Source organism: Cynocephalus volans, chromosome 6 (assembly GCF_027409185.1).
Source record: "Cynocephalus volans isolate mCynVol1 chromosome 6, mCynVol1.pri, whole genome shotgun sequence".
Taxonomy (NCBI): domain Eukaryota; kingdom Metazoa; phylum Chordata; class Mammalia; order Dermoptera; family Cynocephalidae; genus Cynocephalus; species Cynocephalus volans.
This window is the reverse complement of record NC_084465.1, coordinates 79,979,856-79,994,955: the sequence shown is the minus strand read 5'-3', so window position 1 is coordinate 79,994,955 and position 15,100 is coordinate 79,979,856. Positions and strand designations below refer to the sequence as shown.

Sequence of the window (15,100 nt, the reverse complement as noted above, 5' to 3'; positions counted from 1 at the left end):
TGAGATTTCAAACCCAAGTTTGTCTGACTCCCAAACCAAAAATTAATATATATTACACCATAATTTGGCTCTTTAATTTGAGGAACATCTATATAAACCATCCAGAAATCAGTAACTTGAAACTATTTTGAAATAAATCAGTATATTAGATTGAGTGATGGAAAATATTCCATAAATTATTTTCTAATATTTTGGCAATACCCCAAAACATGTCTAAAATGGGTCTAAAAATATTTAACCTGAATTGGAAATAGAAAGAAGAGAAATATAATAATCTCTTCCCATACCTGCCAGCCACCAAAGGAAAAAAAAAAAAATCTCGGAACACTTATGCTATGGTTTGAATTTCCCCTCTGAAAATTATGTTGAAATTCATTTGTCATTGTCACGGTAATAAGAGGTGAGATTTTTAAGAGGTGATTGGGTCACGTGGGCTCTGCTCTTATAAATGGAGTAATGCTGTTATCATAGGAGTGGATTCTTTATAAAGAGATGAGTTTGATCTCCTTTTGCCTCTCTCTCTGTTCTCTCACTGTCTCCTTCTTCTGCCTTATGCCATGCGATGATATAGCAACAAGGCCCTGACAAGTTGCCGGCCCTTTGATCTTGGACTTCCCAGCCTCCAGAATCGTAAGGAATAGATTTCTGTTGTTTATAAATTACTCAGTATGTGGTATTCTGTTACAGCAGCACAAAATGGATGAGGCAATGTCTAAATCATAATAAACAGAATTTACATGCCAAGTAAATATATATGTTGCCTTATATATAAAAATCAACTTACTACTATAAAATCATGATGTAGGAATACTATTATTTTATCTTAAAACAATGAAACTGAGGCACAGAGCAGTTAAATAACTTACCTAAGGTTATACAACTAGGATATGGTAGAACTGGGGTTTGATCCAAGCTCCAGAGTCTCTGCTGAAAAACCACTACACTTTACTAACATCCAGGGCAGGAAGCTGAGCTGTCCAGCTCAGTTCATTTCCAGACTCAGCTTGAGCCACTGGCCTGAATTTGCTCTATCCACCTGATTTAATCATGACCTCTCAAGTTAACTGGGTTCCTCTCAACAGTTGCTCTGACCTGGTTGCCCTACCTAAGGCTAGCTTTAGGTCCCAGGCGCTGTCCTATTTTTTCCCCACCCTGTAGGAAGTGTTCTTATGCTTTTTATGAGACCTTCCAGCAGAACCTAGATAGACACATCTGGTTACCAATCAATCCAAACTGAAGAACTGTCCAACACTGGTGCTAATAAGCAATCTCATGCAGAAGTAAGTGAACTTACTCTTGGCTTCTTCAACCTTCCTTTCAGCATTTTTTTTTTCCTCTTGGCACCCTCTTAACCCTGACCATCCCATTATTCCTTTCTCCTTCCCATTTTGCCCCCTCTCAACATGCTCTAGAGTCCCATTTCTGCATGTTCTAAGGTAAACAATCACATTGTTCATAAGGGTTAACATATTAGCCATCTCAGATATATTTCTTTTAAATTAGAGTATTATGATCAATGACCCTCTAATTATAGACTTTCAGGTCAGTATGAATAGATATGTATAATCTGAGAAAACTTTTTAAAAAAAATTAATAAAAAGTTTTATTAATTAAAAATAATTTTAAAATAATTAATAAAAAGTTTAATTATACATATTTGTGGGGTACATAGTTGAATCAATACTTGTCTACCGTATGTGATGATCAAGTCAGGATAATTATATTCATCATTACAAAATGTATATTTATAAGTATCATCATTACAAAACGTAATCATTCTTTGTGACACTTAACCAATTTCTCATTAACTCCTCTCCCTCCCCCTTTCCCACTTCAAGTAACCACAGTTCTGCTCTCTCCTGTTGAAAGTTCAATTTATTATCGTGAATTTTGTATCTTTCTTTCTTTCTTATCTATTTATTTATTTATTAGTTCCCACTTATGAGTGAGGACATGTGGTATGTCTCTTTCTGTGCCTGGCTTATTTCACTTATATTAATCTCCAAGTTCCTCCATGTTGCTGCGAAAGGCAGAGTTTGAGAAAACTTCTGAATGTCCTTCTATAACAACTCTCTAAGATATCAGCTTGTAAAATTAGGTTTGGGGACTATATTCATGAAACCCAAATAGTGTCTTCAATATAAAAAATGTTGTAAAAAAGTTTGTGTTTTTGTAAAAAAAGAACACAAAACTTTAGACTTGGAAGGGAACTTCAAAATTGCACATGAGATTATATAGTTGAGAAAAAATGACTTCTGGTTAAAGATGTACGCACACATATAATTTTGTTTTATCCAAAAATTCAGCTAACATGACAGCAAAAGAATTATTTTTAAAAGAACAGGAAATGAAACAACAGAAATATAATTTTGGAATCTGGAAAGTATATGATCACGTGGTAATAGAATTAACAGAAATAAAAAGTCAAATCCTATACCAGAAAACAACCTGATGTATACCATAATGTTCTAAAACAACTCAATAGCTGGAAGGAAAAGTAAAAGGAGCGGGATTAAATAATCATTACTGAAATCTGTTTAAGAGGCAATTCTATTTCTAAAAAATGTACCCCATCTACTGCTATGCAACTGAGTCTCTCCTACCACATCAAAAAAACAAGAGGTTTATTCCCTAGATAGAATAAAATACAGAGTTCCTGGACTGTTAGACACTAGGCAGAGTTGGCAGTAGAGGGTCTATACTGCAAAGAGGAGCCCTACAGTGAGCCCACAGTTGACAAGCCCCAATCACACATGCTCAGTACTTCCAATCAACATTTTAGACTTTTATCTTAAATACAACCACTTAGCCAAGGACATTTGAGGCAAAATTCTGACATGAAAAATAGGGATCAAACGAAATAAATGGAAATAAGATTAACTTAGAGAAAATAAATATTATGTAAACATCAGCAGCAACAACACCACTATTATTATTATACTTGGAGAGATTAGAGAGGATATTTTATCCTTGAAACAAGGAAAAGATGATATAAAATATACTTTTTAATTACCTCACAGCTGTTGGGATGGCTATTATCAAAAAACAAAAGATAAGAGTTGGCGATGATGTGCAGAAATTTGAACCCTTGCACCCTGTAGTAATGTAAAATGGTGTAGTTACTACGGAAGACAGTGTGGAAGTTCTTTATATAATTAAAAATAGAACTACTATATGATATAGCAATCTCACTTCTGGGTATATGTCCAAAATAATTGAAATTGGGACCTCAAAGAAATACCTGCACTCCCAAGTTTATTAGAGCATCAGTCACAATAGCTGAGGCATGGAATCAATCCAAATATCCACAAATAGATGAATGGATAAAGAAAATCTGATATTTATATAAAATGGAATATTATTCAGCCTTAAAGAGGAAAAAATCCTACAGCTGTGACGACTTGGCTGAACCTGGAGGATACTATGCTAAGTGAAATAAGTCAGTCACAAAACAACAAACACTGCATGATTCTACTTATGAAGTATCTAAAATAATGAAACCCAGAGAAGCAGAGAGTAAAATAGTGGTTTCCAGGGGCTGGACTGAGGTGGAAATGAGGAGTTATTGCTCAATGGCTATAAAGTCTCAGTTATGCAAGATCAATACGTTCTAGGGATCTGCTGTACAACACAGTGCCTATGGTTATTAACAATATGGTATTGTGCACCAAAAATTCATAAAGAGGGTAGATCTCATATTAAGCATTCTTATGACAAAAATAAAGAAACAACACAAAGGGACACTAGGAAACTCTTGGAGTGATGAATATGTTTTATTACCTTGATTGTGGTGATGGTTTCATGGGTAATGCATATGTCCAAACTCATCAAGTTGTATACCTTAAATAAGTGCAGTGTTTGTATATCAATTATGCCTCAATAAAACTGTTAAAATATATTCTTTAATATAATAATATATAACATATATAAAGATAATACAAAATATAAATATATTTTAGCATAAAATATTATACAAATATATAATTTTACTATATTACATATAAAGATAATATAAAAATAAACACAGGAAAAAAAGAGCCCTTGGAAGTTAAAAACATGATAGAATACATTAAAAATATAATAGGAAGATTGAAAGAGAAAGTTGAGGAAATTTCCCAGAAAGGAGAGCAAAATGACAAAAAGAATAAAAAATAAGAAACAAGAGAAAATATGAGAAAATTAAAGTACCTGTTCAGTAGTTCAACATTTACATTGTAGAAGTTCCAGAAAGACTTTATACTTCTCAACAGCTACCCTGAAATGGAAGACAGTTGAGAGAGGCCTTATCTCCAACCCAGACTTCTACCAGCCAAACAAGCCAAAATATCGGTCCAAATTTGAGAATTGGAAAAACACAATTTCAGGCCTTTGCCATCTTACAAAACTTACTACCTGCAACCCTTTCTCAGGAAGCCACTGAAAAATGTACTCCAGAAAAAAGACATGCAGTACAAGAAACATGAGCGAGGCAAAGGGAATCCCCAGAGTGGTGGTGAAGGGTGACAAAGCTGTGCACAGGCGCACAGGGCAAGCAGGCCAGACTGAAGCAAGTAGGAAGGGCTGGCAGACATCTTCACGAAAATGAAAAGAATGAAATGCATTGAATAGGTTTGGTCAACTGGCAAAGAGTTTGGGTTGAATAAGTGTTAATAGCAGATAAAAAGTGTATTTGCTAGGGCTGCTATAATAAACAGGCTGGGTTGCGTAAACAGCAGAAATATATTTCCTTGCAGTTCTGGAGGCTGGAATTCTAAGATCAAAGTGTTAGCAGGGGTGGTTTCCTTCTGAGGCTCTCTCCTTGGCTTGTAGATGGCCGTCTTCTTTCTGCGCCTTCGCACGACCTTCTGTTTGTATGTGCACATCTGGTGTCTCCTTCTCTGTATCCTAATCTCCTTTCTTATAAAGACCTACTCATATTGGATTAAGGCTCACCCTAATGACCCATTTTAGACTAATTACCTCTTTAAATGCCCGATCCCCAAATGCAGTTACATTCTGAGTTACTTGGAATTAGGGCCTCAACATATGAATTTGCAGGAGATACAATTCAGCTCACAACAAAAAACAAACAAAAAACAAACAAACAAATATAAATTCCAGGGAATTGGAGGAAGTACAATAAAATAAAAATAGAGTTTAATACATGGCTTAGTTCTGAAGGGCATACTTTGTCATAACAATGCAATCGGTGAATATTGATTTAACCAAAGTTACAATACAACCACATCAGGAGAATGGGGGATGGAATGTTGCATGTGTGTGGAAGAAGTGAGGACAAGAGAAAGAACTAAATCCTCATCTTCCTCAGTGGGAACCCCATAGCTATTATCTAAAAGAGAAAATTCAGGAAGTAGTAGCAACACCTCCAAGTGATTTAGAAAAATGCTGATAAGTAACAAAAGATCACATAAAATAATTGAAAGTTGTTGAAACTTGGGAAAGGTGTGTGGAACTTTTGCTAACTTGTTGAACTAGCTAATTCTTTAAACTATCATTATATGCATATGTAGCTCTGTTAAAAACAAAACAATTTTTTAAAAAAAAGAATGGGGAGGTAGGGTCTTAATATTCATTCTGTGACTACCGTGTGCAAGTTCCTTTGATTAGTACTTCATATATGCCATCTTATTTCTTTTTCATGACAACCCCTTGAAGTAGTCATGAAGAATAAATTCCCCAAATTAAATAAGAGAAAACATAGATCTAGAGAGATTATGTGATTTACTACATATTATCAGCTGGTTAGTGACAGAACCATAGTTACACTGAAGTCTCTCAGTTCAACATCCATTCGCTAAATAACTACTCTGTTCCAGGTACTCTAATAGGAATCACTAATGCAGACATTGGTGCTATTCCTTTGATTTTTATCTTTCTAAACATTATCTAATAAGATATGGGAGACACCCAGCATCTTAATAATGTTTTGGCTACCCAGCATCTAAACCTCCTCCCCACAATTCAAGGAATTTTCCACCTAATGAGTCTTGCTGGGAATTAGAACCTACCCCTCATTAGACAAGATATTTGCTTTCCCAGACTTCTGGCAGGTAAAGCATGGACATGACCTAGCCTAAGCCAATTTGATGAATCCCCTTTGAATTTTGAATCAAGAACTAGTAATGCGAAGACATGGAGACAGTGGAGACAATTCTGGTTGTGGCAGAGATGGAGGTGACAATATTGGTTTTTCCATAGCAGTGGAAATGGTGGCAGTGGTGACAGTGGGTGTGCCCAGTGGCTGGTGTTGGTGACACCAACAGTGCAAGCTGGGGCTTCTATTGTTGATTGGTAGGTTAACAGTGCTGTGAACTACAACTAGTTCCATGACATGGTTTTGACCACAGATTCCTTTGATCCTGAGATTTTTATGAACTTGATTCTTAAGTTCCATAATATCTATGAGATATCTTTTCAATAAATTATTTTTCTGCTTGCATCAGACAAAGCATGCTTCTGCCAAGTAAACTTCTGTTTCCTTAACTAGTACTCATGCAAAGAAAAGTTCCTAGCTATGATGTCAAAAAACAGAAACTAACATTTTCTAATTAACCAAAAAGTAAAATACTATGCAAAATATTATCAACTTACCTTCCTCAAATTTATAGTTTATGATCAATAACATGCTATTTGCGATTCACTGACAAAATAGAAAGATTGTATTTATGAGACAATATTAGGGTTTTTATTCACTTATTCTTTCATTTAACAAACATTTTTTTAGCAGCTACTATGTGCCAGACACTATGCTAAGTCCTGGGGGTATGGCAGTGAAAAAAAACACTCAAAAATCTCCACCTTTATTATAGCAGGGAAAGATTAAATAAACAATAATATAAGTAAATTATATATTATGATATAATTCGATAAATTCTATGGGAAAAAATAATCCTGGAGATTGGGAGTGCCAGAAGGAGGTAGGATTACATTTTAGTGAGGTTGGATAGGATAGGTCTCATAGAGTAGGTAATATTTGAACAAATTCTTTTTTTTTGAAGAAAATGTAATTTTATTAATGTTATTTTTTACATTCTAAGATGTTGTTGCAGAGCAGTTGGGAGGAAGAAGGAGAGGGGAAAAGGGAAGGAAATGGGATGGAAGGAGGAAGGAGGAGGGGTGGGATTGAGGCCTGTGGCACCCCCCTCGTTCCAACAGGGGAAACCGGGGGGCATGCAGCAGTGGCTTGGTCATTGGCAGGCTGGGTGCAGATGTCAGGGGGTGTGGCAAAAGCCCTTGCCCCCCACCATCCCAGCTAGGGAACCTGGGGCCCTTCTTACTACGGCTTGTGATTGATGCTGGACTGGTTGCACATGTCGGGAGAGCGTGACCAAGGCCTAAGGTCCCCCACTGTCCCAGCTTGGGAGAGCCCAGGGCACTTCCTGTGGTGGCTTGGTGGTCATCGCTGGGCTGGCTGCAGGTGTCAGGGGGCGTGGCCAAAGCCCTCAACCCCAACCCTCGGGATTGGTTGCAGGTGTCGGGGGGCATTGTTTAGGCCCCTGGCCCTCTCCCATTTCTGGCTTGGTAGCCCTGGGGACTTCAAGTCCTTCTAGGTATTATTGGTGTTCTTTGGTGAAATGAGCCCTTTGCTAGTTAATATGAAACTTTGTCTCTGGTTGCAGGTACTTGGTTTTTTTTTTTTTCATTTCTGTGTTGGATTATTTTCTGTTCCCACCATTTAAACTCTGTGCTAGAACTAATTTGTTGTCCTTTGCTTACTTCTAACATGGGGGAACTTCCTGTGAGGACCAGTACTTGAGCTCTGTGGTTGAACTAAACTGCTGCTTTGCTGCTGATTCCCTGGGAAAGCTTTTTGTGTAGCTCAGGTTTTAATAGTTGACTTTATAGGTACTTCTGACCCTTGAGATCCAGTGCACCTGGGTTGTATAGAAACTCTGGTCTGGGCCTGAGTCTTTTCATCAAACTGCACCCCATGCAAATCTATATTCCTGACCTTTCCCCTCTGGGTGGTCCTTCACTGGTTGGGGTGCAGGGCAGCTGTACTTGCTCTGTCCCAGTTTCCTCCCAGTGGGCCTGTCTTCCCCACCATCTGTGCTCCAAACACTTCCCACGGGACAGGCCATGCGCCAGTCCCTTGCGATGACTCACTGGCCTCTGAGTGGCTCCTTTTTTTCAGCTGTTCTGACTCCTCACTCCTATGTGTGTCCACGGGAACCCTATTAGTGGTCTTGCTGGCCTGGGGGCCACCATGGCCCTATTCTCCCCTGCCACCTCCAAGCAACTTCATACAAAAGGCACAGCTGTGGCTTTTGCCAGCTCCTGCTCCATGCGCTCAGCAGCTCCAGCCTGGAAGGAGCCGGGGCTCGAAAATGGTCAGAGGGTTCTTTCTTTCTCTCATTGTGGCTTCTCCCTCCTTTTCTTCTCTTCCCCTGAGCTCTAGAGGCCCCAGCTTGGCTGTTGTTCCTTTTTTAAAGTTGTAAATTGTTTGATTTGTGGGAGAGAGTGACACTGGGGACCTTCTATTCTACCTTCTTGACTGGAAGTCTCAAATTCTTAATGAGTGGGAGGAAACAGACCACTGGGATATCTGTAAGAGCAGCACTCGAGGACAAGCCAGTACATAGGTCTGGAGACAGCATGGAACTTGGTGTGGCTGGATCAGAATGAACCAGGGAGAGATAGTAGGTAAAGAGGTCAGAGAGAAAACCAGGAGCCCAACTTGTGGGTTACTGTAAAAACCGGGAACCATTGGAAGTTTTGAGCAGATTAATGACAGGTTTTCACTTAGATTTCCACAGATTACTCTGTCTGCTGTATTCAGAGAATCTCAGTGGGGAGCAGAGGTTGGGGAAATTTTACTCCCTTCCCCCCAGGAGGCATTTGGCAATGTCTGGAAATATTTTTGGTTGCCACTCAGGGAGGAATCTAATGGGCAGAGACCTAAAATGCACAGGACAGCCCCCCACCAAGAAGTAGCCCCAAAGTTGAAAAACCCTAGGGGTAAAGACCCATAAAACAATGGTTAAACAAGATGGTGAAATTCTTAAAAACCCTATAATTATCTGTTAATTAAAAGGGTATATTATTGTAAGTTTGAGTATTGAAATTGCAATATTTCCTAAGTTTACATAGAACTGTATTAGTTGGGGAGAATTTTAATAATATACACTGAATTACATATGAAAAAAAAGAAAAATGTCAATGTATGTGGGTACTTCAAGAAGATGATGGAAAAATGAAATTAAAGATAACATGAACCTGGGCTGGCCCCGTGGCTCACTCGGTAGAGTGCAGCGCTGGTAGCGTCAAGGCCGCGGGGTCCGATCCTATATAGGGATGGCCGGTGCGCTCACTGGCTTAGCGTGGTGGGGACAACACCGTGCCGAGGGTTGCGATCTCCTTACTGGTCAGAAAAAAAAAAGATAACATGAACCTTCCATGAACTTTTGAAGACCCCTGATACTTTCAGAATTCCTAAGTTCATTTCATTTTTATCATGTTTCTAATAAATTAAAACAATGTGTTCACTTCTATCTTGGTTTAAAATATGTACAGTACTTTTAAAAAACTCTGTACTTTACCAATATTCATAAATAACTCTTTTTAACTAATATAAACAGACTTATATAGTCATTTTTTCCCATCTCATTTTCAAGTTACTGAAATTTTTGTATATGTTTTTTCCAAAAATAGGTTATATTTCTTGGTTAAATCATTTCAAATCATAACTAGGTATATATTGTACATATCCACAAATTTCACAGCCTTAGATTATTTATGTTAATTTACTTTTCTGTGAAGATTTTAAATATTTGTCAAAATAGAATTCTTTCAACAAAATTGACATGAAGGATGTAATTAATGTTGCCCTGAGGTAACAGAAACAAATAAGAGCCTAAATTATATGGAATGCATGCTAGTTTGTTTTGTTCTTTAGTAGCTCGTACACTCTACAGTGAGGTTTGTGCAGCTCTAAGGAATTTTTTGGAACAAGGTATGGTATGTTTAAATGAATAAAAAATACATATAACCAAACTTAATATACAAATAAATCTGATTGAAGAGGCCAGCAAAAATTCCATAATATAAAGCATATTGTAAAGCTACCCTAAAGTACTGCCATTCAAATAATATTTTATGAAATATGTGTAACAGTGCATTAATAATGATTATTTCAATTTCAAACTGTGATTTGCTAATTTTTTACATTAGTATTCCTTCCTGAAATACATAACTTTGTGCTATTTACCAAGTTCTCAATATGTGCTGTATGTCCAGGAAATAGGAAACAATAACATATCTTAATGACATAGAAGAATGAGTCTAGGATCTTTCTTAAAACAATCTTACTGTAATCTGATCATTCTCTAGTAAGGTAGTATGGGCAATGTTATAAATATTTCAATTATTCTTTAGGTGATGATGTTTATAAGCAATGGCTTTGCCAGAAGACGTTCTTTTATTTAAACTGAATTTGTAAAATTTCTTAACTCTTTGGTTTTTGCTGCACAACAAAATTCCAGATTCCATTTTGGATAGTTGCTTGGTGAGGCATTATACAGGTTCTTCATCAAATGCTTAACCTAATCTGAAATGACATGAAATATACCAAAGTACTGCTGTACTTCCAGAAATAGAAGTATACTAACATCGTGGCACCAATATTTTGCATGTAGAGTTCATTATTGGACATTTGTAAGAGAAAATTTTTGAAATAATAGCCCAGACAGAAGGAGATCATATATACATGTTATACTAAATTGTAGTATAAAATGCAAATCACTTGGGTCACTTATCTGAGCTCAACCCAACTTCTCATGAAAGCTTGGAAAGGATAAATTTATGAACCTGAAATTCAGTCAGTCAGACTTGCTAGAGGATGAGACAAGGAAAGAGTCTTTAGACCTAAGAGCAACTGCCTTGTACAAATTACATCAGGGGACATTAGGAAAACATGATATCTCAAAAAAGAGGAGATACAACATTAACGAATATCTATGCAATGGGAAGAGGAAACCAGCCCTCAGCAAACATAATGAAGGAACCAGAGTTCCCAGAGCAAACCTAGGAAAGTTGGAACATTGGAGGTCCTTAGAAACAAACTTGTGCCTATTTCATCATCTAGTTCAATTCAGACCAGAAGCTCAAGTTTTTTCATCCACTAGATTATGATTAGAGAAGTATGCACCCTTCTAGCATGCTAGGCTCCAAACTCACCAAACTACAAGTACACAATAGGATGCTTTAGCTCCAAGTAACTTTTAAGCCCATCTCAGGCACATAAAGTACAAGAACATCTATTTTCTCACACATCAAGAAGTCCAGAAGTTGTGAGAGCCTCAGTCTTGGTGTCTGCATGATTCCCTGCCTTTTTCTAAATGTTGGATTCATCAAGTTGGTAGAATGGTACCCAGCTTCACATCCAGGCAAGAAAACATCCAGAGGGAACACAAGGCCTCTCTTCTACTGCTTTCTTTTAGGAATTAGGAAACCCCTCCCAGAAGCCTCCCAAAAGATGTGCCCTTATGTTTCTATTACACTTGGGTTATATGCCCATTCATTAATTAGCCACTCACCAGGAGGGTGGGATTATCCTGATTGGCTTAGAGAGTTCAGGACCCACTCCCAGGATAGAATGGGGCTACCTACCAGAGTAGAATGGAGGAGGAATATGTCCCAAAACCCAAACCTGGATTCTATTGGACAGGAAAAAGGAGAGAATGGACATCCAATTGAGTGGACAACCAACAATATCCTCACAGACCTCGATAAATATTATGAATTGAAAAGGTGAATAAATAAAAAAGATGTATTCACTTTATTTTACTGGTTGTGTCTTCTTTTTTCCTAAATAGAGAGTGGTTTAAGATATTCAGTAATGTAAGAACAATGCTGATCATGAATTCAGATCATTTTTAACAAAATGTTACAATTCTAAATATTTGTATTCATATATCAATATTAATGGTTGTCACCACAATTCTCCATACCATGTCTACAGTTGGCATAGTATCTTGGTAGTGGTCAACCTAGTGTAATCTAGTGTAAAATCTAGATTTTAAAGAAAACTCATAACCGACATTTTACATATGAACTTTGATGAAGTACTGTGATGGTACTAATATGCCCATTAGAGTTTGGGATCTGAATAAGAATTTAATTTTTGATGGAGTATGAGTACTCAAGCAACTTAGCACCCAATTACCAAACAATAAGCAAACACATAAGCTCTTCATTTATCCCACAACCGCCTAAAACCTGTTTCAGGTAGGATATCCTTTTAGTGTTATATGAATTATACAAGTCTGTTTCTTTAAGAACAGAGAAAGTGATGGCGCTTTGGGAAAAAATACAGTTAGTTTGTTGTGAATAAATAACCAAGCACAAGAAAATAATTTAGCCTTTTGTTGCATTCCTTCCCTGCTGCATCCCCTTCAAAAACAAAAGAAAGCAAAATAGTTGCTGGTGCATGCAATCCCTTCCTATATGCATAATGCATTTGCAAGTTAATTATGTGGTAATTCGATGAGCAGTTGGAGGTCAGACCACTCCCAGAAAGGAGCAAACTATTACAAAATCTCTAATATAACTCCCCCTTTAGACATACTGCAAACATTTGTACATGTGCTTTCCTTCAAAGCTGAACACCACTAAACACCACAAGGAGTACACACTAAAAACAAAGATTAGTCACTTTTGCCATGCCTGATGGTTTCCATCTTTTTCTAATCAGAGGTCACACACTGTGACCCAGTGTAATTTTTGGCAGAGTGTTTAAAGGAGTTCTGAACTTGCATGCCCTTGAGTGGTGCGTGCATTTTCCATTTCAGCTGTTCGCTGCCTGGGCCTTGAAGGTATTTGTGTTTGTTCTCCTAGAAATGATTGCAAGCTTATGAGACTTACGCTTATAGTTAATAGTAGAAGCACTTTCATTTTTTATTTTCCACTAAGTTAGTTAAATAAAAGACCAAAAATGTGATAAAATATTGAAATATTTTCATAGACGTGGCTGTTTAAAGATTCAGTGCTGTGAATCTGGATTACTGTTTGACAGGCAGACAGACTACTGCTGAAAACTCAAATTATTTTTTTTTAATTCAGGTGGTGTTTCAAAGTCTAAATTCAAAATGCTAAGACTGGGTTATAAAAGTATAATGAACATAATACAAGCTGTTGGAAAGCCAAATTTTTGCAATTTGGAAAAAACCTCCTGACTAGCTAACTGTAATGATTGTCCAGGTTTGAAGTTTAGTTTAGTCTTGCTCTGTTGCTTGGAAAGAGCTTGGAGCCCCACACTCAGGCCCCACTACAAAGGAGGGGGTTGGGAGGATGCTGCCCCCAACCCTAGCCTCTAAGAGAAGCTTCAAAGACCATATTTTGTGATGCTGAGGCATGTTTCCTGCATTTGGGGACACAGTGGACTGGTGCTCGACACTTCCAGAGGAAGTTAAATCAGTTTGGGTAGCAACTGGCAGGTACCAACCCCCTTGGCCTCTGACTACAGGACAAAGGTGTGTGAGTCCTGGGAAATGGATGCGAGACCACTGTAGGAATGTTTCTCTGGGGCACTTTACAAAGGATTTTGCCCAAGGGGGTAGTTTGTCAAGGCCAGGAGACCCTCAGGTTGAAGTAGCACTGGGATGAAGGTGAGGTGAGGTCAGTAGTGGCCAGTGAAGAGGAGCTGGTGGTGGAGAAGCCTAGTAGGGAGCTTCTGAATACCCCACAAAGGGAAGAGTTAACTTTGAATGTCTGTTAGTACCACGGGTTACAAAGCAAAAAACTATATTTCTCCCTTACCTTTCCCCTACCTCCACACCACCTGATGCCACACCAAACCTGGAGAGGGCTGGGGTGGAGATGAGAGGCAAGAGAAATAGCTAGCCACATCTCGCTAGTTAATAAGAAAGGCAGGTAGCCATCTGCACTGAGCCCTAACAAGATGGGAGGGGGGGTCTTCATTTGTGAATGAAGATTGATAGTTGTATTAGTCCATTCCTGTAACTTATAACAAAATACTTGAAACTGGGTGATTTATAAAGAAAAATGAAATTTATTGCTTACAGTTTCTGAGTCTGGGAAGTCCAAAGTCCATCTGGTGGTGGCGACAGTGACCCAGGGGTCTCACATTGAAAGATGGTGGAAGTAGAGAGAGCAGGGAGACTCTCCTCTTCTTTTGAAGCCCTCAGAACCATGCCCTTGACCACCCTTTTTAATCCATTCTCTACTGCACGGTCCTACAATCCAATCACCTCTTCAAGGCTCCACCTTTCTATTACTATACTAGGATTTCCTACCCTCTTAACAGTCACAGTGGGGACTAAGTTTCTAAGACATAAAACTTGGGAGACAATTCAAGCCGCAATGAGTTTTAGGGGGGCATAATTCAATCCACTACAACAGTTGACTAACATATTCCCATTTATGAACTGGAACTATGATTATGATTCAAATGGACTATAAAATTTTATATGCATAAGAAAGATGAGAAAAGTCATGAGACTGCCCAAGTTTTCTTCCAGGAGACTGGAAAGGAATAGTTTCCACTGCCAGTTTTGACAGGACATGGAAAACAAAAGTAAAATTGCAATCTGATAGCACCTCACAGGTTGTCCTTTTTCAATATGTCATATGTATGTATATATATCAACACACACACACACACACACACACGAGGGTACTTCAAAAAATTCATTGAAAAAAATTATCAAAGGGTAATCAAAATCTTTCCATGAACTTTTTGAAGTCCCTTCATATACATATATATGAATATCAGGTATGCACATATGTTATCAGTTATAGCTATATACCAGATAGTCACATATATATATATACACCATATATGTTATATACAGGTTTCTTACCTAAATTTACATTGTAAGTATAAAATATTAATACTTTTAAAGATTAGCTCTACTAAAAACATGAAATTAAGATAGTATTTTAATGTTAGTAATTTAAAGATAAAATATAATACTACCTTGTTATGATGAAGCCATAAGTATTTTAATTTTTTAAACCTAGAAAGATCAATGACTTCTGTCAGTTCTCTGAAAAGAAAAAAGATGTGAACATTAGCAACAATTAATTCACTCATGGGTAAGGCTGGACATACAGTTAGTATTGCCTGGGAGTAAGTGGAAAG

At 37.6% G+C, this 15,100-nt stretch overlaps 1 protein-coding gene across 1 annotated transcript in view; it reads right to left on the bottom strand.

Annotated features, from left to right (window-relative positions):
• The window catches only part of LRRC72 (leucine rich repeat containing 72), a 45,572-nt gene that overhangs the window by 19,862 nt on the left and 10,610 nt on the right, over nt 1–15,100 (bottom strand). The window contains exon 3 of the mRNA XM_063101056.1: nt 14,936–15,005. Within this exon, the coding sequence (XP_062957126.1) occupies nt 14,936–15,005 (70 nt within the window). The remainder of the gene's footprint in view (nt 1–14,935; nt 15,006–15,100) is intronic.